Source organism: Giraffa tippelskirchi, chromosome 4 (genome assembly GCF_054371585.1).
Source record: "Giraffa tippelskirchi isolate mGirTip1 chromosome 4, T2T-mGirTip1v1.2.pri, whole genome shotgun sequence".
NCBI lineage: Eukaryota > Metazoa > Chordata > Mammalia > Artiodactyla > Giraffidae > Giraffa > Giraffa tippelskirchi.
The window spans coordinates 150,624,009-150,648,781 of NC_137278.1; the positions used below are offsets into that span (position 1 = coordinate 150,624,009).

Below are 24,773 nucleotides of genomic sequence, written 5' to 3' on the forward strand. Positions count from 1 at the left end.
AGAAAGCAATTCAGACCAAGAAGAGGAAAATGTGTTAACCTCTCCAGGAATCAGGATATTTGAGAAAATACAGCCTTGACTCAAGGGAATGAACTGCTAGTAATGATTCCTGGCAGTGGCAAGAGATACTCTGGGAGGAAAAACCTGTCAAATCATGCCAGCAAGTGGGCAGCCCACTTTGCTTATCACTAAGACTGGGATGATTATCGTATTATATAGTATTAATATTCATATAATGTATGTATGTATGTATAAATACCATACATACATATATATGTTTTTATCTGTAGGGCATGGTCCTAGTATTGAAAACTAATGCAATGTTAGCTAAAACTACTCAGTTTATATAAATATATGCTGTATACCCTTGACTCACATCTAACTTTCACTAGAAAATAATTATTTTGATTGCAATTGATCTGCTATTTCTCAAGAATAGACATAGTTTTACTTCATGTAAATTCATGGGAATATTTTTAACGTGTTACTGAATTGGAAAACTACCCCTCTTATTCTATTTCAACACTTTAGCAGTAATATACAGATTTTTCTGATTCCCAGTTTAACATCCAAATACAGAAAATAAACTAAAATACACAGATTGAACTTTTTTTTTTTAACAACTTTCTTTAAGGAAATGCTGAAGATAGAATCTAGGAAATGCCATATTTTACCTTAACTTTAGGTGGAATTATAAAATAGAAATTCATCAATTAGTGTAAGTAAAAATAGCATCCCTTTGAAAAAAAGACCTTATCACATGTTTACAGATAATAGTGCAAATTAAATACACAATTACAACACCCTCAAAACTGTATCTAATTCATTACTCAATTCTAATACCTTATTGTAGTTTTATAATTATTCGAGAGACTGAAATTTATAAATTCTATTAAACTCAAAGGCTCTTGAGAACACTAAAATAATACTAAGACCATTATAATTTATGAATAATCATTTTTAAAACATATTTGCATTTTCACATAAATAACTATGAAAATTTAACTCAGAAGAAAAATATAATACCATAATCCATTAAAGAAAACAAATACAGTGAGTTAGGTCAGTTTTTTAAGAAATAATTAAGTTAGTATATTCAAGAGCACTTTTCTTCTTCACTAACATAGGAAAGTGAAACAAAATTAGCATTTTACTCCATGACAGAAAGTTTACTGTACTTCTAAATGCTACTCTATCTCCAAAAATGCACTTCTCATTGTTTTGGAATACACACATAGTTTGTATTTGTGGATTAGCAGCATTATTTTCTTCTTGAGAAGATATTACAAAATGAAATACTCAAATGAACAAAACCTCACAGCAAAATTTTAGGAAATCTAAAATCATCTTGGCTGGGTCATATTTCAAAGACAATGATCAATGTTGTTAGTCAGTGGGGGAAAAAAAGTCAGTAGAAATATAAAATATGAAAAGTCTTTAAAATCCAGACAGTAAATATAAAAAGAGACAGACTTAAGTGAAATCTGGGAAAGATATTTAAAGAAATGAGGTATGATGGAGCTATAGTGCTACAATTCATCTCAACATATTAAGTTTTAATAATAACCTATACTTCAAAATTGCAGAATCAGCAAAAATCATAAACTATCTGCTGCTGTGTTCTCATGACCTTTCTGGTCAGATTTTTAATAGTCACTAGTAAATACATTCAAAATAAGCATTAAGCTAACCGCATAATCATATGGTAAGCATATCTGCCACTTAAGAAGGCAAATTATAAGTAAAAATGTAAGCAAACAATTCTGTATTAATAATAAATACAACTTCAAGCATTTAACATTATCAATATTTTAAAAATTTAAATAATAAATGCAACAATTTTATACAGAACTGTACCATTTATTATACACACAAGTTGATCAGTTCCCTTTGTTTACAAAGGCTGGTTATAGACAAAATGGAATGTTACAGTACCATCTTGCATAAAATTTTAGTACAATTTTGTACTAGAAAAAGGGCGCAAAAACACCAGCCTAATAAATCTGATGAAATGAAGTATCTTTTCTTTTCAAAAAGTACATCATTATCACATACACCACAAACTGTACATAAGCTCACTTTTAAATCACCAGTTGAAGATACAGTAGCAGGTACGTTGTAGAATTAACCATTCCTCCCATCAGTTTATTAAAGGCTTGCACTGCTACTCATTCAGGAGCCTTTGTTGACGTGTAAGCTTGTAATACAAATTACTTAACTCAGGTAAGTACAATTTAAAGGAGGCCAACAACAGCTGCCAAGAATTATTTGTAGTAAGAAACGTCCTTCTCACAGAAAATTCACTGAGGAGCAAAGATTTTTCATGTATCATTCTTCTGTAAATATAGAGTAGTTGCTCAAGATTCTCCATTTTGAACTTTGGATGTTGGTGGTTGCATGAAATCCTTAAAAGGAACTAGTGCCTCTTTCAGGGCAGAACAGACCTCAGAAGATGAGCAGGTGATGCATTCCACTAGAGTTGGGTATAAGGCAATTACTTGTGCCCAGGTATTTCCATCAACTGTAATGCAAAAGTATAAGGAAAGAGGGGGCTGAATTAGCAGATTATCTAGTTAATAAAAACACAATCCTTTAAATGCAATGCAAAAAGAAATTTTCTAAAATATGGAGATTCCGCAAGCTTGTACCTTTTCTTTCTTTAAACTCTAGAAGACTTCCTGCAATATTTAATAAGGGGAAAATATATGATCAGTGTGCAGACTCATCAATACCACCAAATATGATCAAGTATTTAAATGATACTTCAATTTGTGAAGGCCTTGGAAGCTAATGAAACAACTTAGAATAATTCAAACTTTTGTCATTTTCAGTATAATAGCCAGAGAAGAAAGTGTACTTTTCAAGAACAATTAGAAAACAATTCAATTTTGGGGAATTCCCTGGCGGCCCAGTGGTTAGGATTCTATGCTCTCACTGCCAAAGGCCAGGGTTCAATCCCTGGTTGGGGAACCAAGATCCCACAGGCTAAGTGGCATGGCCAAAAAAAATATTCATTTTTTTATGCAGTTGTATGCTAAAAAATATATACATCTTAAAATTATTTTCCTAGTAATGACCTTAATGTTAATGTTAACTTCAAATGACTACACATACATCCATTCTTCTCTTACACTGTTCGCTAATCTTTAATGTATATGAGTAGATTTAAGCTATAGTGGGGAGGGACATTTCTGCCTTCCTCATCACTATTATGAACAACTAGTACAGTTAAATGCTATTTGTGAATGGACAAAAGTGTTACACCACAATTACTTGGTGATTTCCTTATGCACCGAGATCACATATTACATTTCTGTTTTCCTGTAAGTACTGTGCACATTGTTGAGAACACAATAAAAAATGATGATAGACTTTTCTTAGACAGTATATGTATATGGCACTTAGTGGAAGAAGTCTCAAATCTGGGAGGCAGTACAGTATTAAAAAAAACAACAGTACACTATGCACTCTTAAGAGCTTTGGTTTTGTTTTTCACTCCAATTTACTGCGTGTCTACTAAGTATCTAAAAACCTTTCTGAAATAAGGTAGTGCTGGGTGTCCCTGAACAAGTCATATAATTTCTCATGTCTCAACTTTACTATAGAATAAAGGAATGAGATTCTCAAATTAGTGTTCTTCAAGTTACCTCTTCAAAAAAAAAATTGATGGTCAAGTTAAGTCTGGCAAATGTTGTACATATTATCTTCCCTTTTGGGGATTTACAGTTCACATGAATTTATTAAACACTCATAGTAAAAGAACAGGTTTAACTTTTATCAATTCAGAGTTTCCAAAATTAATTTTTCCATCCAGTATCCACTGACATCCCTCAACATTAACATTCATTCCTTAGTACCTATCTTGGGAAATGCTAATCTATGTTTAATCTCTTCTCTACCTAAATAGGCTTCCTCAGAGCAGAGGTAAGAAAAAGAAAAGGGGAGTGGGACTGATGGACATAGGTAAGGGAGCAAATGTCAGGCCAGAGCTGTTCTGCTTTTTATTAGTTTTGTATGTTGGAAATCCATACCAGATTTCATTTGTAAAAAGAATTTTGCTGCTTCACAACAACAAAGAAACATTTTAAAAACCAATGGCGTAAGTAGTTTTAAACAGTTTGCTCCAGTAGTTGTCTATAGAACTTTCCACTCATCACTTAACAAAAGATTGCACAAAAAGAATTCTGGGAAAAGGCAAAGTAGTAAGGGCCAGTAATCTGTCTACCCACTTAGAAAACAACTGAAACAGCAGAATCTGAGGCAACAGTTTTGAAACTCTGGAGCCTACTGAAGGCCTGCAGCTTCCAAGACTTGGACAGTACATTGTGGTTGATTTTTGTCAATCTAAGCCTTTAGCACAGTAACAGCCTACCTATCCCCTACTTCCAGCCATGTGGTAAGCAGCTGTGCTCATGTTCCTAGCACAGCTTCTGGACGGCTTGTGGGAGGCCAGAGTAGGAAAAAAGGACCCTATCCTTCAAATATCAGGGATCTGTGCTCTAATTGCTGCTTCTGATCACAGAGAAACAGAGGCTTCAGGAACAAAAACAACAAATAGTTCACAAATGGGAAAAGGACTTGAAAAGACATTTCTCCAAAGAAGATATACAAATGGCTGATAAAGCACATGAAAAGATGCTCAACATCATTAATTGTTAGGAAAACGCAAATGGAAACTACAGTTAGGTACCCTCTCACACTTAACAGAATGGCTATGATTAAAAAACAAACAGAAAATAAGCGTAGGTGAAGATGTGGAGAAAACACAGCTCTGGTTCACTGTTGGTGGTAACATAAAAATAGTACAGCCTCTGTGGGAACAATATGGTAGTTCCTCAAAAAATAAAGAATAGAATTTAAAGTATGATCCAGAAATTTTGGAAAACTTCTGGATATAATTATATACTCAAAAGAATTAAAAACAGGATCTCAAAGAGGTATCTGTATGCACTTGTTCATAGCAGCATTATTCACAACAGGGAACACATGGAAGCAACCCAAGTGTCCAACAGACGAATGAATGTATAAAGATACATACACACACAGAATGGAATATTATTTGGCCTCAAAAATAGGAAATTCTGCAACATACTAAAATATGGATAAAACTTAACAACATTAGCTAAGTGAAATAATAAGGCAAACACTGTTATGTTTCAACTTACATGAGGTAGTTAAGAGTAGTCAAGATTACAGAGATAAAAATTAGAATGGTGATTACCACAGGCTTGGAGAAGTGGGGAATGGGGATTATTGTTTAACGAGTATAGAGTTTCAGTTACAAAATGAAAAGAGTTACATACATGGACAGAGGTGATAGTTACCAACATTGTGAATGCATTTAATACCACTGAAAAAACGGTTACAATGATGAGTTTTTTAATATGTATTTTACTGTGATAAAAGAATTAGGGGGGAAAAAAGATTGCATAGATTGAAAGCTATCTAGATTGGCCCAGACTTATTCCTGGTTTATTGTAGGAAAACGCAAAAACACATTATTTAAGATAACATCATAAAACTCAGGGGAAGCTACTCAAATTTCCTAAATTAAAAAAAATATATGTTTTAAAAACTAACCATAGATCTTCATGGGCACTCTGGACTTAACTATCAAAAACAATGAAAAAGTGATACATATTGATACAGAAGAATCTTTATTATATTTTAGGAAGAGGAAAAAATGAAGTATGTTCAGAACAGTAGGTAAGATATGGGACTATTATGAATATTTATTTGTGTTAAAAACTGGGGGCATACTGGAGCACAGTTGACTTTTGAACAACACAGGTCTGAATGGTGTGGATCCGCATGTACGCAATAAATACTACAGTGCTACATGATCCCTGGTCGGTTGAATCCAAGCATGCAGAACCCCAGATATGGAAGAACCATCTAAGTTATAGAGGAATTTCTGACTGCTTGGAAGGTCAGCACCCCTAATTCCTGCACTGTTCAAGAGCCAGCTACACATATATTTGTATTTACATAATAAACTTATGGAATAAAAATGGTTGACTATGGTAAGGTAAGAGCTAGGCAGGTACAGAACAAGGGATACAGATACAGAACAGGGGAAAGACTGCTGTTACCTGTACATCTTTCTACAGTTTTGAATTTTTGAACCATGTGTATGCTTACTATCTTTTCAAATTTTTAATTAAAAGATCGAGTAAGATGATAAATAAGTCCAAAAAAATACCTCTCCCACCAGAGAACCCTAAAACAAATAACAAATGTTCTAAACAAATATTGGGTGAACACTGGCTCTACTGGCTACCACCAGTCCAACATATTTCTGCTGGGAAGGCCTGACTTTCTCTAAGTTGTTTTCTTTTTTCCTATTTCTTAATGGAGTTTAGCATACCATGTTAATATGTGACTATACCATCATCATTTATTTAATTTAAATCTTCACTTAATATACCCACAGGCATAATTCAAACTTTCTTGAACAATTTTAACATTAATTTAGTTAAATCATCTATCATTAATATACTGTCCTACCCATGGCCCACTGACTTTTCAAAAGAAGGTTACTGAGTTTTCCTTCCCTTTTCTTCCTTTATACAAATTCTGGTTACATTCTTAACAGCTATCTAAAGATCATAAAAAATACATTTGCCATTCTTACTATATGTATAGCAATAACATGAAAAACAGAGTATTTCCTGTTTACTTCTTAAGTATAATATATTTCTAAAAATCAAATTCTATCTTTTGATCTAACAAAGATTTTACTGGTCTCCAGGAAATCAATGCATGATTCCCGTTTCTGAAAAATAAACCAGAACATCTTATTAAGATTATTCAAATTTGAACTTGATAGGATAAATTAAGGACATTTGTTCAAGAATTTTTCTTAGAAATTCTATGCCTTCTTTTTGAGGCTGAATATACACAAGTCTACTGCTTCTTGAAATTTAGTATAATATGCTTTCTAGGCCAAAGTAACAGTCGGTGAATTTTGAAAGCAGCAAAATATGTATTTGATTATATAACAACTGACAGGAACAAATTATCCTGGGATTCATTAGGAACCTACATTCTTCTTGGGTCTTAAAAGTAATGCTGCTTAAAGCATCAATCTACTTGTACCAGAATGTAAATAAACAGACTTCTGTAACAAAATCTTATTGTATAAAAGAGTAAGCTAAACCAGTGTGCTTAGTGACACAATTGACTTATACTCTGATGCCAGCTCTTTATCTTGTCCTGAACCAGTAACAAACTCTTAATACCAGTGGCTGGTCCAAAAAAAAATTCAGTGGTGTTGTGTTTCAGAATAGAATAAAACATGATTAAAAAGCCTGTCAAGAACTTTATGCTTTAAGGGGAGTGAGTCATGTACACATATAACTGTAATACAGACAGAGAGCTTCAGGACAAAAGCACACAGAAGACAACTACAACTTCACCAAAAGGAGAAATCACTCACCTTCAAGGAATAAAAACAAGGCTTAAAAGTGGTGTGATAGCTGAACAGGGTGGACACAGACAGGAGAATGAAATGAGGAAAGGACTGGGAGTACTTGGGTAGACTGACAATGTGAGTTTGGTGGGAGAGTAGGATATATGAAGTCCAGTGGGAGATAAAAGCATGAAGAGAATAGAGTTAAGACAGTAGGACGCTTTGTATTTGGTAGGTTATGGTAAATGAAAAAGATTATCTTGTTCTGTTTTATAAGGATGGAAAAATGAATCACCAACGCAGCACTTTTAGAAAAATCATTTTTGGCATTAATGTAAAGAATGGGTTGGATAGAAATGAGTAACAGAAAAGGGGAAACAAATGAGAAAGGGCTATAAAAATGATTCAAAGCTATTTATATGATAAATGGGTATAAATGCAGAATAGAAGCCTCCTATGACCCAGAAGACTCAGTCATGTTCTACATTAAAAATATATAAAATATAAATTATCTACACAGCTGCTGCTTAGAGTGCTTAGTCGTGTCCAACTCTTTGCGACCCCATGGACTATAGCCCATCAGGCTCCTCTGTCCATGGGGATTCTCCAGGCAAGACTACTAGAGTGGGTTGCCATGCCCTCCTCCGGGGATCTTCCCAACCCAGGGATTGAACTCAGGTCTTCCTCTTTGTAGGTGGATTCTTTACTGCCTGAGCACCATTTAGGCCAATTTGGGCCTCCCAGGTGGCACTAGTGGTAAAGAACCTGTCTGCCAACACAAGAGTTATAACAGATGCAGGTTCGAGCTCTGGGTTGGGAAGATACCCTGGAGGAAGGCACAGCAACCCACTCCAGCATTCTTGCCTGGAGAATCCCATGGACTTCATCTCTTCCCTTTAACCTACAACTATTAATATTAATAGTAAAATATCCTTAACTCAGTAAAAGTGTCTCTGCCCAATACATCACGATTGCAGAGAATTCCACACAACTGTACAACTGTACATAAGACTGGATGGACTAAAAATTCTCTGGCAGTCCAGTAGTCAGGATGCCAAACTCTCACTGCCAAGGGCCTGGTTTGCTTTGATCCTTGTTGGGGAACTAAGATCCCACAATCAGCATGACCAAAAAAAAAAAAGTGGATGGACTGAAATACACAGAGGAGGCAGGGCTGGGGAAACAGTGGAAGTGGTACCTGCAATACTGGATCCCCAGCCACAGCAGCGAACCCCAAAGAAGACCTAGGAGCAGCTGGGCAGGTGACACAATGACTCTGGCTTCTCAGCCACAGCAGTGACTAAGGCTACAGGGAACCAGGCAACAATAGCAACATCACCTCTACAGTCACAGAGACCCATGTCACTCTGGCCCCTCTGCCCACAGCAGCAGTGTCCATGAAACCGATAACCCTGAATGTGGTAACAGCATCAGACCCCAGCTGCTCACTGCACCCACCCTCTCTCCCCACTGCAGTGGACCCAGGAGATCCCAGACATGGTGGACATATCAGTGACCTAGTCACTGCCATACCAGTGACCTAGGCCTCAACACTGGAAGCAACAAGGTACCAGCAACCCCCAAAGCAAAGTAGTGACAAGGGCACCAGATGCTACCTCTGGCAGAAGCAGTGGACAGTGTAAAGTGCCAATTCTCACTCTAACCACAGGCATCACAGATAAATCAAAAAATTGTACTATAGTGCCACCTACTGAAAAAAAAAAGAAAGGCCTCTCATCACTAACCTGTTACAATGTTAAAATCAAATAAAAAAGAAGCTTTACCAAAGAAAAAATGTGTTTGTTCCTTCAAATATATCAGAAGAACAATTTTCATCAAGCATCATGAGAAATCAAAGTAACATGGTGTAAGAAAAGAAAATGACGGTTCTCCAGAAGTCAAACTTAAAATCACCCACGCTGCAATCTAATTGATAAAATTAAAATAGCTGACAGGGGAGCTAGTGGGCTACAGTCCGTGGGGTCGCAAGAGTCAGACATGACTTAGCAACTAAATCACCACCACCCACCACCACCACCTAAAGAAATTTAGAAAGCTACAAGAAAGCTCAGATAGAAAAGTAGTACGATGAGCTTAGGAATAAAATTAATGAACAGAAGGACTACGTTACCAAAGAGACTGAACTCTAAAAAACAATCAAACTCTGGAGCTGAAGAACTCAATAAAAGAGATGAAGAATGTATAAGAACATACGGGAAAAAGAACAGACCATATGAAAGAGAGAATTAGCTAGCTCAAAGATAGAAATTGTGGGTCTTCCCTGGTGGTCCAGTGTTTAGGAATCCACCTTTCAATACAGGGGATGTAGGTTTGCTCCCTGGTTGGGGAACTAGGATCCCACATGCTGTGGAGCCCTCATGCCCCGACTAAAGAGAAGTCCACACACAACAAAAACCCAATGCAACCAAAAATAAATAAACAAATGTTTAAAAAGATAGAAATTTTATAATGATATAGGTAGGAGAAGAAAGAGAACTAAGATTTTTTTTTTAATGAAGAAATTGTACAAGAACTATCCAATTCTATTAGGAAAGGCAACAACAAAGTAATGGGCATTCCAGGAGAAGAAGGAGGGCTTCTCTTCTCTGGTGGCTCAGTGGTTAAAGAATCCACCTCCCAGTTCAGGGGCTGCACGAGACACAGGTTCAACCCCTGGGTTGGAAAGATCCCGTGGAGGAGGAAATGGCAACCCACTTCAGTGTTAATGACAGAAGAGCCTGGCAGGCTACAAACCATAGGGTCAAAGAGTTGGACACAACTGGGCAACTGAGCACACACACAGGAGAAGAAAGGAAGAAGGGAGTAGAGAGTTTATTTAAAGGAACAATAGCTGAGACCTTCCCAAACCTGGGGAAGCAACGGGATATACAAGTCCATTAAGCCAAGAGAACACCTAATTACCTCAATGCAAAAAGACCTTCTCCAAGACAAATTATATTAAAACTGAGAAAAGATCAATGACAAAGAAAGAATTTTAAAGCCATCCAGGGGAAAAAGAACGGTTCTACCATTAGGTAACCCATTAGATGATCAGATTTCTCAGCGGAAAATCTATATAGGCCAGGAGAGAATACTCAAAATGTTGAAAGATTAAAAACTACCAGCCAAGCCTACTCTATCCAGTAAAGTTATCCTTCAGATATGAAAGAGAAATAAAGCCTTTCCCAGACAAATGAACTGAGGCAAAAGACCTCCCTTATAAAAAATGTGGAAAGGAGCTCTTCTGCTTGAAACAAAAAGATAAAAGTACACAAAACACTGAATAAAATGATAATACAGATAAAAATCTTTTAAATACTTAATTATAGCATAAAGGTTAAAGGAGGATAAGCAGTGAAAAAAACCAACTATTTTAATTTAGTAATGAAATCACAACATAAAAAAGGATAATTTGAGACAACAAAAAAACACAAAAGGGAACAGGAAAAGGACAGAACCTGTACAGGCAAATAAAATGTGCTATCAGCAGAAAAATAAATACTTCATCTGTGAGACACTTCAAAGAAACATCAAGGTAAACACAAAATATAAATCTAGAGCAGAGACAGAAAATATAAAAAAAGAGAAAACAGAAAAATATCACAAAACCCACAAATGAAAATGGTGGAAACAAAAAGAAAAAGAAAGAATGTAGATATAGACCAACCAGGAAAAAGATAAAATGGCAGTCCTCAGTCCTCATCCATTAATAATCACCCTAAATGTAAATGGATTGAATTCACCAATCGAAAGACACAAAGTGGCTGGATGGATTAAAAAACAAGACCCAAGCACACGCTGCCTCCAGGAGACTCATGTCAGCTCTAAAGACAAACACAGGCTCAAAGTGAAGGGATGGAAGATGATACTCCAAGCACATGATAGTACATGTATGTACTCTTAGCAGACAAAACACACTTTGAGCCAAAAAAAGGTAACAAGAGACAAAGATGAACACTATATAATGATAAAGGGGAAAATTCATCAAGAAGACATAACAGTTGCTAATATATATGTACCTACCCCAGGTGGTGCTAGTGGTAAAGAACCTGGCTGCCAGGAGACACAGGTTCGATCTCTGGGTCGGGAAGATCCCCTAGAGGAGGGCATGGTAACCCACTCCAGTATTCTTGCCTGGAGAATCCCATGGATAGAGGAGCCTGGTGGGCTATACAGTCCATGAGGTCGCAAAAGAGTCACAAATGACTTATCAACTGAACAACAACAACATAGAAGCAGCAAAATATATAAAGCAATTATTAACAGATCTAAAAGGAGAAACTGACAGCAACACAATACTAGTGGGTGACTTTAACACCCTACTTACAGCAATAGGTAGATCATTCAGACAGAAAGTCAACAAGGAAATAAGAGGCCTTCAATGAATCAGACCAGATGGATTTGATAGATATATATAGAAAATGCCATCCAAATGCACCAGAATATACATTCTTCTCTAGTACACATGGAACATTACTAAAGACAGACAACATGTTGGGGCACAAAACAAGTCTCAATAAATTTAAGAAGACTGAAGCCATATCAAACATCTTTTCCAATCACAATGGTATGACACTAGAAATCAACTACAAAAAGAAAATTGGAAAAATCACAAATATGTGGAAACTAAAAAACACGGTACAGAACAACTATTGAGGCAATGAAGAAACCAAAGGATAAATTTTAAAAACTCCTGAAGACAAATGGAAATAAAAATATAACATTCCAAAATCTACATGATGCAAAAAGTGGTACTTATGGGGAAGTTTACAGCAATATAGGCTTACCTCAAGAAATAAGAAAATTCTCAAAAAAATCTAACCTTACATCTAACGGAACTAAGAAAAGAAGGATAAATGAAGCTCAAAGTCAGTGGAAGAAAGGAAATAATAAAGACCAGAGCAGAAATAACTGAAAGAGAGACTAACAGAAAAAGTCAATAAACTAAGAGCACACTAGTATAGTGTATACACGAGTAAAAATAAAATACTGTACACATGAAACATATAATATTACAAACCAATGTTACCTTGATAAATAAAATAATAATAATAATAAACCATAATGAGGTATCACCTGAAACCTGTTAAAATAGTGTCATCAAAAAAACAGAAATATTAAGTGTTAGCAAGGATATGGAGAAAAGGGAACACTTGTGCCCTGTGAATGGGAATGTAATTTAGTACACCTACCATGAAAAACTGTAGAGTTTCCTCAAAAATTAAAACTAGAACTGTGATCCAGCAACTCCACTTCTAGGCATATGTCCAAAGAAAATGGAAGCATATCTCAAAGAAATATTTGTATCCCCATTTCACTGCAGCATTACTGACAGTAGCCAAGACGTAGAAACAACCTAAGTATCCATTAATGGAAGAATGACTAATGATGCAGTATGTATGTATATGTATATTTACATATATTTGTAAACACACATACACACACAACAAAATATTACTCCACCATGAGAAGGAAGAAAATCCTGCCATGTGAGTCAATGGAATGGACCTGAGGGCACTATGCTAAATGAAATGTCACATAGAGAAAGACAAATACTAGTATGATATTGCTTATATATGGAATCTAGAAAAACTGAACTCAAAGAAACAGAGGGTAGAACGGTGGTTGCTAAGAACTGAGAGTGTTGGGGAAATGGGTAGATGTTGGTCAAAAGATACAAACTTCCAGGTATAAGATGAATAAGTTCTGGAGATTTAACATACAGCATGGTGATTACAGTTAATAACACCATATTATATGCCTGCAAGTTGCTAAGAGAGTAAATTTTAAACGTTCTCACCACAAGATATGGCAGTTATGTGACATGCTGAAAATATATCAAATCAACAAGTTGTATACCTTCAACTTATACACTGTTATATATCAACTACATCTCAAAGCTGTTGGGGAAAAAGTTGACAAAATTTGTTTAAAATAAGGAAAACATTACAAAGCGATTTTACTTAATTGACATCCTTATGTCAGCTGCAACGGACTTGTTGCTTTGTTGTCCTAAGGCCCGAAGGAAAAAAGTCTTGTAGCTGTTATGTTTCTAAAATTCAGTTAACTAAATAGTAGTACAAAAATACACACAAATAGAACATAAAAGTTATAAGCTTAGAATTACTGAGTTTCTAGGTACTTACCATTCTCAGGTTTAGTCTTCTTAAGTGAATCAATGAGAGTACTGACTGCTTTTAAAACAAATATGATTTCTGTTACTTGTTGCCTAAAAAAAAGGGGGGGAAATTATTTCCAAAAAGATTTTAAGATATACCATGTGTGTTTTTTTACTAAGTTATACAAATAGATATACTTTGGGAAATACTGAACATTAAACAATGCAAAGTTAATATTAGTTTTAAATTCTCATAGAAGAAAATCATTTCAGTAACATGTATTTTGGTGTGCAACTAAGATTGATAGTTATTCTAAGTTATCAACACTAAAATGGGGGAAAAGACAATCTACTCATGCAAATCTAAATTTATTTGTAAGATATTTCTTATAACTACTTAAAATTAAAACACTGTATAAGATATGCTGTTAAAACTTCTACAAAAGTTTTTTCTTTTTAATTAATTAGTACTAAAAAAAACTTAAATGTAAATAAAGATTGTTACTACCCCCCTGCACATAATTTATCATGCTGTTAAAAGTATCTTTAAAATTACAATAGTACTTATTTAACTTTCTAAAACAACAGAATAAACTTGGAGTAAAGGACCAACAAGAGTAGTTTGATTTTTCTTTCTTTCTCTCTGTAGAAATATATCTCTTCTTCTCTACAGTCCTCCCCCACGCCCCACTCCTGGTATGAATCTGCATTATCACTCAACTGATAAGATTTTCTTAATACTATGAGAAAGTACTATTTCAAGCCTCCCTTTTTAAGTATGGTGGTGGTTTGGTGGTTTAGTCACTAAGTCGTGTCCGACTCTTGCAACCCCATGGACCATAGCCTGCCAGGCTTCTCTGTCCATGGGATTCTCCAGCAAGAATATTGAAATGGGTTGCTGTTTCCTTCTTCACTTTTTAAGTATACAGGTATTTTATTGTGCTGCAATGTAGTTTTAAGAAAAGAATGTAATAATACTGCATTAAACATAAGATGATACAATAATATAACAATTATAATAAGACTCTATTTAAAGCAATAAACACTTAAAACACAAGAAAGGAAAGAAGGAAAACTGCTTTCTGAAATCAAATATCTTTTGCTCTAATAAAAATATTCCAATCAAGGCAACCCGATTATTGCTTTTCTAATATAATTCAGAGGTCAATTTTAAATAAATTAATTTTCAATCATGACAATAACCGAATTACTAACACCTGTCTTTGGAATGTTTTTGTATATAATTTATTAGAAGGTATAATTTATGTTCTAGAAATTCAAAATACAGATGTCCTAAAAGCAGAAATACAAATAGCAAATAAGCATTGGTAATTAAAGAAGAAAAACATTTTAAAAGCAAATTAATAACTTGCCTTTTAATAAGTTATTAATAGTTAACCACAATTATAGTTAATAAAATAATAAATTTGCCTAATTAATAATAATCAGATTATTTTTTCATTCATCAAATTTTTAAAAGGTAAGTGATAAAATAGCAAATAATTTTAAACTGCTAAAAGCTGAGGAGAAGGATAATAATATACTCCTGGGAAAATGTAAACTGGTAGAAGTCTCTGATGGGCAATTTGTAATATATATCGAAATCTTTCAAAATGTCTATATCTTTTGACAGGTCAATTCCAACTCTAGAGATGTATTCGAAGTAAATAAGAATGTACACAAAGACTTAGGATTAGTGATTTACCTCTCCAATACTGCCTTATGGAAGGGGATCCACAGTAATTTTCCTAACTCTTTCCTGACTTACATTATTTTGTCTTCCAATATCATGTTCTGTTTGATTCACTTGCTTTGCCTTAAATTCTAACTTACATATTAAAAACTAGGTTGGCAACATAATCCAATTTTTTACTGTATTTTTTTATGAATTCTGATCTATATACCCCAACTTTGATTAGCCCTGGCTTAGCAGAAAGATCTAGAGCTTGACCAAATAAGAAGCAAATCAGTTTAGGTACCAAGGACTTAATTAAGCCAACTAGATGAAAAGAAGATACAAGATATGGCTAGATGACTTACAAAGAAACCTTGAAATGACTGTAAAACAAACGAGGAAGTTCATGAAGTATGATTTAACTATTATTTTCTCTCTAGAGAAATTAACAATCATGTGTTCGTACAGATCCACAGGTCCTTAAGCAGAAACCCTTGGGAAGATATATTTTAGGATTCATTTTTTTTTCCAAAATAGAATAAGTAATTTGGTATATATGTCATATATTACATAACCCCCATGAGGAGTCAGAAAAGGCATCCCATAATAAACACACTAATATATATGCAGCAAAACTTATGAATATTTACATTGTATGGAATAAATAAAAGTATAAACAGCCTCAGGTTAAGTTCAGAAATATTTATGATAACACCTGACTTTCTGAGCTTTTTAAAATATTAACAACTAATGATAGTGTCGGAGAAGGCAATGGCACACCACTCCAGTACTCTTGCCTGGAAAATTCCATGGACAGAGGAGCCTGGTAGGCTGCAGTCCATGGGATCGCTAAGAGTTGGACATGACTGAGCGACTTCACTTTCACTTTTCCCTTTCATGCACTGGAGAAGGAAATGGCAACCCACTCCAGTGTTCTTGCCTGGAGAATCCCAGGGATGGCAGAGCCTGGTGGGCTGCCATCTGTGGGGTTGCACAGAGTCGGACACAACTGAAGCGACTTAGCAGCAGCAGAAGCAGCATGATAGTGTATTTCCTTCTTTAATTAAAAAAATATATATACATATACCTTGGAAGAGGGCATTTGCCACTTAATCTTTCATCCTCTATATAACGATGTAGTACATCCTGAGACCTCTTAAGAAGCACTGAGAGTGCCATTCGTGAGATGTAGCCTTCTTGAGGTGTTGTGACTTTATTACTGAAGGAAAACTGGAGCAGGGTTTCAAAACACATTTTAGAAAATTCTTCTCTCAAACGAATATCAATCTCTGCTTCTGTAGAATTAACAATGTTTGATGGTTAATACAAGATTAAATAAATACACTTTAGTGATACAAATTCTTAGCAATGTAGGAATAAAAGGAAATCCCTTAAGTGGTAAGGAGCATGTATGAAAAACTTATAGCATATATATGTATATATATATATATAGAGAGAGAGAGAGAGAACAATTTTCCCCCTTGCAAAATCAAAAACAAGGCATGGCTATCCACTCACATCACTTTAACATTTTTCATGTCCTGGTCTTTGTTTACACTTCAACAGCACTACAGAATACCTCTCAAATAGTCTTCCACATGGTCCAACTTGGAATAATACATTTGATTGTCTGTTTCTTTCCTTTTTTCTCTTGGCAGCATCTTCCCCGGACCCTGACCTCTGCTCCAGTCTGGACTAGTTGCCCTGTGGATATGCTGTCCAGTTATCTCCTGGAACCAGTCTCTGGCCTCATCCTGTGAGTTTTCATTCTCTCTTGTGTTACATCTTACTTTCTAGATTTTAATGCTCTCCCCTTTCTTGATTTACTGCTTTGTTTTCACAGGGCATATTCTGCAGTTCCTGAGAACGTGAATGGGAGGGAAGTAAAAATTTTGAGACTACACTTCTGAAAGTGTCATTTTACTGTCATACTCAAAGTGTAGTTCCTAGCACCATCAGCATCACCAGAGAATGTGTTAGCATATTCTCATGCCTCACTCCAGACCTACTCAATCAGAAACTCTGGAGTTAAGAGTCCAACAGTGACTTCCCTCCAGGTGAGGATACTGCATGTTGACATTTGAGAATCACCATTCTACATTCCTCACTTGGCCAACAGCTGGGCCTAGGTATAAAACTCCACATTAAAAATCTTTTCCATTTGACTCTGAAACCACAGCCTCAATGTATGTGAGCATTCAGTGTTGCTACTGAGAATTCCAATGTCCTTTTGACAGAACTCTTTGGTGTTTGAACTTTTTTTGTCTTTTCTGAAATCTTTTAGCATCTTCTCTGTATCCCTGATATTCTGGTATTTCACGATGACAAGACTTACTGTGAGTCTTTTTTTCTTTCACTATTCTGGGTACTGAGTGACCACTTTTTTTTTTTTTTAATCTATGTATTTATTTTTGGCTGTGCTGGGCCTTCATTTCTGGGCAGGCTCTTCTCTAGTTGTGGCAAGCAGGGACTACTCTCTAGTTGCTGTGTACAGGCTTCTCACTGCGGTGGCTTGTCTTTTTGCAGAGCACAGGCTCTAGACATGTGGCTTCAGTAGTTGCTGAGTTGTGACTTCCAGGCTTCAGAGCACAGGCTCAAAAGCTGTGGTGCATGGGCTTAGTTGCTCTGAGGCATGTGGAATCTTCCTGGACCAGGGATAGAACCCGTGTCTCTTGCACTGGCAGGCAGCTTCTTTACCACTAAACCACCAGGGAAGTCCCTGAGTGACTACTTTTAATCTGCAGATTTATATCTTCAATTTTTTTCTTTAATAACTTCCGCTCCTAGTTTTTCTCTATTCTTTTTGGAAGACCTATTGTCAGGTGTAACATCCCTGAGATCCATTTTCTTTCCTCTCAGATTGTCCACTTGTTTGTCTTTGCTCTACTTCTGGGTTTTTCCTTAATGTTTTCTTCCAACCTTTCATAGAACTTATGTCAGCTATCATATTTTTAGCTTCTTTGAACTCTTTTGTGTTCTAATTGTTCCACTTTAACAGCATTTTTCTTGTTTCATGAATGTAAAATCTTTTATTTCCTTGAGCATCCTAATGATAATTTTTTAAAATAAATGTTTCCTATGGCTTTGCATTTTTATATCTTTCTTCCCAATTTTTTCTACCCTCTCATTAATTGTTTTAGTCTTTCTCTTTTGTATTGGCAGATCTCCTCAACCATCTGTGAGCTCTGGCTGTCAGATCATACTTAAGAACAGGGCACCAAAAATAATCACTGGAACCTCTGTGTTTATAAGTTGCCCTTATTTATTAGCAAAAAAGCTTTGTATGTATGTGTTTAAAGAAAAGTCCAAGTTAAAGCTGAAAAATTTGTGTCTAATTGTATAGTCACTGGAAGAATATACATGTACCTTCTTTATCTTGGTACAATTAATACTACAAATAGCAAGAGGTATTATCAAAAAATTGCTGGAAAAGTATACATGGTAACTCAATAGTCCTTATTTAACAGAATATTTACATGTAGTTATAAATATGGATCTTAAAATGTATTTTATAAAAACTGATCTATAACATTTAAATATTCTTAAAAAGTTGACTACATTAACATAAGTGGACTTCAGAAATTTTTCTCTGATGCTCTAATGTTTGTTAAAAACTTAACATTCAGAAAACTAAGATCATGGCATCCGGTCCCATCATTTCATGGCAAATAGATGGGGAGACAATGTAAACAGTGACAGACTTTATTTTTGGGGGCTCCAAAATCACTGCAGATGGTGACTGCAGCCATGAAATCAAAAGAAGCTTGCTGTTTGGAAGAAAAGCCAACTGAGACAGCATATTAAAAAGCAGAGACATTACTTTACCAGCAAAGGTCCGTCTAGTCAAAGCTATAGTTTTTCCAGTAGTTGTGTATGGATGTTAAGAGTTGGACATAAAGAAAGCTGAGTGCCAAAGAACTGATGCTTTTGAATTGTGGTGCTGGAGAAGACTCTTGAGAGTCCCTTGGACTGTAAGGAGATCCAACCAGTGTATCCTAAAGGAGATCAGTCCTGAGTATTCACAGGAAGGACTGATGTTGAAGCTGAAACTCCAATACTTTGGCCACCTGATGCAAAGAACTGACTCATTGGAAAAGACCCTGATGCTGGGAAAGATTGAAGGCAGGAAGAAAAGCAGACAACACAGAATGAGATGGTTGGATGGCATCACCGACTCAATGGACGTGAGTTTGAGCAAGCCCCAGGAGTTGGTGCTTCAATCCATGGGGTCACAAAGAATCCAAAACAACTGAGTGACTGAACTGAATCTTTGTTAAACCTGCACTTTACCACATTATTTTAAAAAACTGTCTGGGCTAGGAAAAAGAAACAGTTTGTAAATGGACTAACTGTAATTTATACCCTGAGAAGTTGGTATTAATATCTTTATTTTATAGACGACAAAACTGACACTTAGTTACCCAACTACTAAGTTAACCAAGTTAACTAAGTGGTAAGAATACACACTCATTACTTCACAATAATCTATGACTTCACAAAACTGGCTAACTTATGTCAGCCTGCAATGATTTAGGTGATTTCCATAAGTACTTTGCAATTTAATTCATCACACATAATTCACAGAATATTTATCGCATTTTTCCCTCATAAAGCTTAATGTTCTACGTTACATTCTTTCTTAACCATTCACCCATTTACATTTACCACAATTGTAGGAGTAAACATTTCTACAAGTCAGCTTCTTCAAAAGTATTTCAATATTTATTAATATCTAAAAAAATCATTGAAATAACATACCTGTAAATGAAGATGACTGAGAGTGTATTGATCCTTTATTAAGCATAGTCATTATCTGACCAACAAATTCCTTAGGAATAAAATTGGCATAAGGTAGTATCTCAGTGCTGATAAGCTGAACTACCTAAAACAAAAGAGGCAAATTCAAAGGCATTATTTTTTAAGAGACAATAACTTATAGAATAAAATTTAAACTTTATTATAAAAGAGTATCAATCTTTCTTAATAGATGTATACAAGCATTTTAATGTTAATATAGAGGGTAATTAGTCTGCTTCACTCATGTGTCTTAGTGAATAAACTTTATTACAAATAGTCATACTACAAACTGTTTACTATACAAATTCAATAAATTTTGATATTCAACATGATAAATGCAAAGTGTGCTCTGGAGAAAAAAATCAGCATATGAAATACATCCATGTTAGAATACCATATCTAAAAAGGGACTAAGAATAAGATTTAAATCACCTTTTAGTACCATAAAAATGAGCTATTAAGAAGTTATATTCATTTTTGTTAAATAGCTTATTTCTAACATATAATGTATTATTTTGCCTTTTAAAGAAAAACAAAAGTTTGAAGAAGAGTTTATAAGAGTTAGCACAGCAATGGGACAAAAGGCAATATTTTACATCTGTATATGATGCCAATGCTTCTTATGTAATTTATTTGATTTGTTTTATTTAAAAAGTTCCCCTATCCCACTTACAGGGAAAAAATAAGAATAACCCCCCAACAAAAAATTCATAACTGAAAATTACTTGTTTAAATTTAATTTATAATCAGCAGAATATATTCTTTAAAAAACATTCATTATTTGTTTCTACAGCTGGTTAAAAATAGAAAAATCTGAGCAACTTATCAATTAAATACGAACATCTGATTTGTCAAACTATAAAGTAAGCTCTCAAATACATGTTCACTGATATTTATTTTACTAAATCAACTGCTCTTTAAAATTATTAAATGGACACAATTAAGTATCTAGACAACATGCACAAAGATAACAAATATAAAAAAGTAGTTTTTTTAAATATCAGTGCTTTAAAAATTAAACTTTAACCTTTATGAGAGTTTTACTGCTTTTAGGTTCACATTCAATGTATCACTTTATTTATTTATGTTTTAAGCAATTTAACAGTTTCAACATTTTTATTATTTGGTTTGTATAGTCATAGGAAAATGTTTTAAATAGATTCCTCACCTCAACATCAATACTTTCATTTCTTTGAAACTCTTGAATAGAGAGGTTATCTGGAGGTGTGCTAAAAAAAATAAACAAATAAATGACTTGATTTTTAAAGGTAAAATACTTCCTGAAAATACAAACAGAAAATAAACCGAATTTGAACATCAAAAAAATTTCCTCATCCAAGTTAGAACACTATCATTTATTTAAAAGAACAGTATTTCTTAAAGTAATTAGTATTCTAATTACAAACATGAAATTCTAGCTACAAAAATACTTGGCTCAATCTTGAACTAAATAAAATCTGTAGGACTAAACTTCTTTTAGTAGTATGAGTGAAAAACAAGCAAAAGTAAAAATACTATCATATGGAGTCACAGCAAAAATTACCATTGTGACAAAAACTGAATACACTTATTGCCAGTGATTTAAGAGAGCCATGGTCGAGATGCTTAATTATTCATTCAGTGACAGCCCATTAATCACTAATTTGTAAAAAATATGATATACTAAATATATTTACAATCAAAGATAGCAAACCTCTGAAAAGAGGACTGATTCAGACTTTCTAAAGCAGAAAGCAGCTTTACTTTCTAAAGCACCAAAATCAAAATAAATCAACAGTTCTGAGAGAACAAAGTCAATTCTAGACCCTGTGGCTCTTAATAAGAATGAGCAGTAAAGTTCTATTAAACTTATGAAACAATGAAATATTAAGCACTTTTAAAAACAGCTGAGAATAGGATGATAATAATTATTACAATAATAATGACAGCAAAAATTAGAAAGCCAACCACTGTATTAAGAGCTTTATTCACAGTATCACCTATATTCACAGTAACCACAGGTATTACCATGTAATTGACAGAAGAGGAAACTGAAGCTTTGAATGGCTAGTCATATGACCAAGGCACATTGCAAACAAATGACAAGCCACAATTTGAACCTAGACTTATATTTGAGCCTAAGTTTTACTCTTTTATAAAAGTTATAAATGTAAAAACAGTATTACCATGTTTAGATTTAGAGGTACAGTATAGAGTTTTATATCTAGAGCTCTTTTTGCTCTATTTGGTATTATCTGGTTTATCTCATTACAGGTATTAAAATGGACACACACAGAGAAAATACCAATTGGCAACTACCAATTAAAAAAAGCTTATCAAGAACATACAGTATTAACATTATTGGGATCACACATCAGAAACACTAAACTACTTTTTAAAAATATAATGAGGGAAGGGAATAGCGTACAAAGCTGAAAAGTTTACTAATTCTAATGATCAATAAAATCAGAAATTTATTCAACTGTGGACAGGTTGAATATTCTGATCTCAGAATTCACTGTAGTGGTTATTTATTTTAATTTATAGCTAGTATTTCTTGCTAGATCTGGGAAAGATAGAAGGCAAATGGAGAAGGGGGAAGCAGAGGATGAGATGGTTAGACAGTATCACCAATTCAATGGACGTGAATTTGAGCAAATTTGTGGAGATTGTGGAGACAGAGAGGAACCAGGCATGCTGCGCAGTCCATGGGGTCGCAGAGTCAGATACAACTTAGCAACTGAACAATAACAATCCTTACTAGATATTGTGAGTGTATCAAAAAACATTGGTTGAGCTTTTAAAACCACAGATGATTAACAGAATTTAATATAAATTATAAAGGGAGATAAATTATCCTATAAATTATAAAGGGAGATAGTCAATATTATAGGTACAAATGGGCCATATAAGATTGTTATAGTCTCTAAGTTTGAGGAGTATAATGGAAATCTTAAAAAAAATTTTTTTCATGAATCCTTATTTGACAGGAAAGAGGCTTCAAACTGATAAACTATTATTTGTATTTTTCTTCAGTTCTCTCTGTATGGTACATTAAATTTATTTTTTGAAATATAATTCATACCATAAAATGTATCCTTTTAAATGGTACCATATAATGCTTTTTAGTATATTCACAAAGTTGTACAATGATCATTTCTTTTTTTTTTTTTTGATCATTTCTAATTCTACAATATTTTCATCACCTCCAAAAGAAACTCTGCATCCATGAGTAGTCATGCCTTATTCTACCTTCCTCTCAACTCTGAAACACAAATCAAACTGTATATGATCTCATTTGTGTTTGCATTCTTTCACTTAGCATAACGATTTCAAGATTCATCTGTATTGTAATATGCATCAGTATTTCATGGCTAACTAGTCCACTGTATGCACGTACAAATCACATTTAATTTATCCATTCATCAGAACATTTAGATTGTTTTCATTTATTTGGCTATTACGATAATACTGCTATAAACATTAGTGTACAAGTTTTTGTGTGAATATGTTTCAATTCTTCCAGGTAGTACTTAGTGTTTTTAACTGAAGGTCAACAGACCATAATTGTATGAATTCCCACTAGCCCATGTGTCTTCTAGAGCAGGGGTCCCTAACCTCATTAGGAACACAGCCACAGAGCAGGAGATAAGCAGCTGTTTTCCATGAAACTGGTCTCTGGTACCAAAAAGGTTGGGGACCACTGTTCTAAAGAACAAATACCATGTTTTGGTATTCAAAGGGTGGTTGAATGAATTCCTAATAGACCTCAAGTGTCCACCAGGCTACAATCCTTTAGTTTCTCATTTTTAATTGGATTTTTCTTTCACTCATTTAAATAATTCATTCATTTACAATAGCCCTCAATGGTTTCCAAAGCCTCTCCTTTCTTCTAGTTGATTTTGGTTTTGTTTTCTCTGTTACTGTACTGCCTTGTGAAAGCAGCTTGCAGACCATAAACAGTTGGGAAATAGCACAGAGAAAGGTATAGTATGCTTGCATTGGTATCAATAAGATTTCTGGAGGTAAGAAATATGTAAGAAAGCAAAACAAAATCTGACTAGTTATGGAAACAGAAATTAGGATCACACATCATTGCTTCTAATTCTGAAACATCAGATAAGCTCTTATAGAGAAAAAATTTAAGTTAACCTTCTGCACTCTACAATTTTTCTTTACTAAATAACTAAACATTAGAAAGACAGACAAAATTTCTTCATTAAATCACGCTGCTGTACTCATCTGATCATTATCAATGTGCCAATGTAAATTTTTGTTCAAGTATATGAAATTTATAATTTAAATGGCTTCAAACTAGCAATTTAAAATGGTTACACAGCAGTACATGGCATATTCATCATTTTATAGTTTTAAAAAAATTATTAATGGATAAAAAAACAAAACAGAAAAACTTTTATTATCATAGAATTTCACCATTATAGCACAAAGGAAAATTAGATTATAGGAGTACTGAAGACTACCTACCTATCACAGCTATTAGTGATAAGCCCATCTCTAGTAAAATGGTACATTTTAGATCAGTGCTGCCCAACAGAACTTCCTATAATGGAAATGTTCAATGATCTGCAGTGCCCTCTATAGCAACCACTAGCCACACATGGCAATGTTGAGACATGGCTAATGAGACTGAAGAACTCAATTTTTAATGTGACTTAGTTAATTAAAAATTTAGTTGTAGCTAGGGACTGCTGTATTAGTATAGCTCTAGACAGACTGGAGCAGATTCCTCACTCAAAAAATTTAGCCCACATTTCAACTATCCTATTTTCATT

The 24,773-nt window shown here is 34.4% G+C and overlaps 1 protein-coding gene and 1 long non-coding RNA gene across 7 annotated transcripts in view; one reads left to right on the forward strand and one right to left on the reverse strand.

Annotated features, from left to right (window-relative positions):
* Window positions 1–24,773, reverse strand: part of MON2 (MON2 regulator of endosome-to-Golgi trafficking) — a 122,892-nt gene that overhangs the window by 7,620 nt on the left and 90,499 nt on the right. For 5 of the 6 annotated variants that reach the window (XR_014081904.1, XM_081588928.1, XM_081588931.1 and 2 more), the window contains 5 exons: window positions 21,170–21,230; window positions 19,963–20,086; window positions 16,292–16,499; window positions 13,558–13,640; window positions 1,840–2,521 (listed from right to left, as the gene is read on the reverse strand). Coding sequence is in view for 5 of the 6 variants with exons in the window: in XM_081588928.1 (XP_081445054.1) it covers window positions 2,358–2,521; window positions 13,558–13,640; window positions 16,292–16,499; window positions 19,963–20,086; window positions 21,170–21,230 (640 nt within the window). In the remaining variant the exon portion in view is untranslated. Of the gene's footprint in view, window positions 1–1,839; window positions 2,522–13,557; window positions 13,641–16,291; window positions 16,500–19,962; window positions 20,087–21,169; window positions 21,231–24,773 lie in introns of those variants that run through there. The other variant, XM_081588927.1, reaches the window with a different exon arrangement.
* LOC145545153 (uncharacterized) lies at window positions 16,863–17,377 on the forward strand. The gene is made up of 2 exons (XR_014081911.1): window positions 16,863–16,960; window positions 17,048–17,377. It is a non-coding gene; the product is annotated as an uncharacterized LOC145545153 (long non-coding RNA).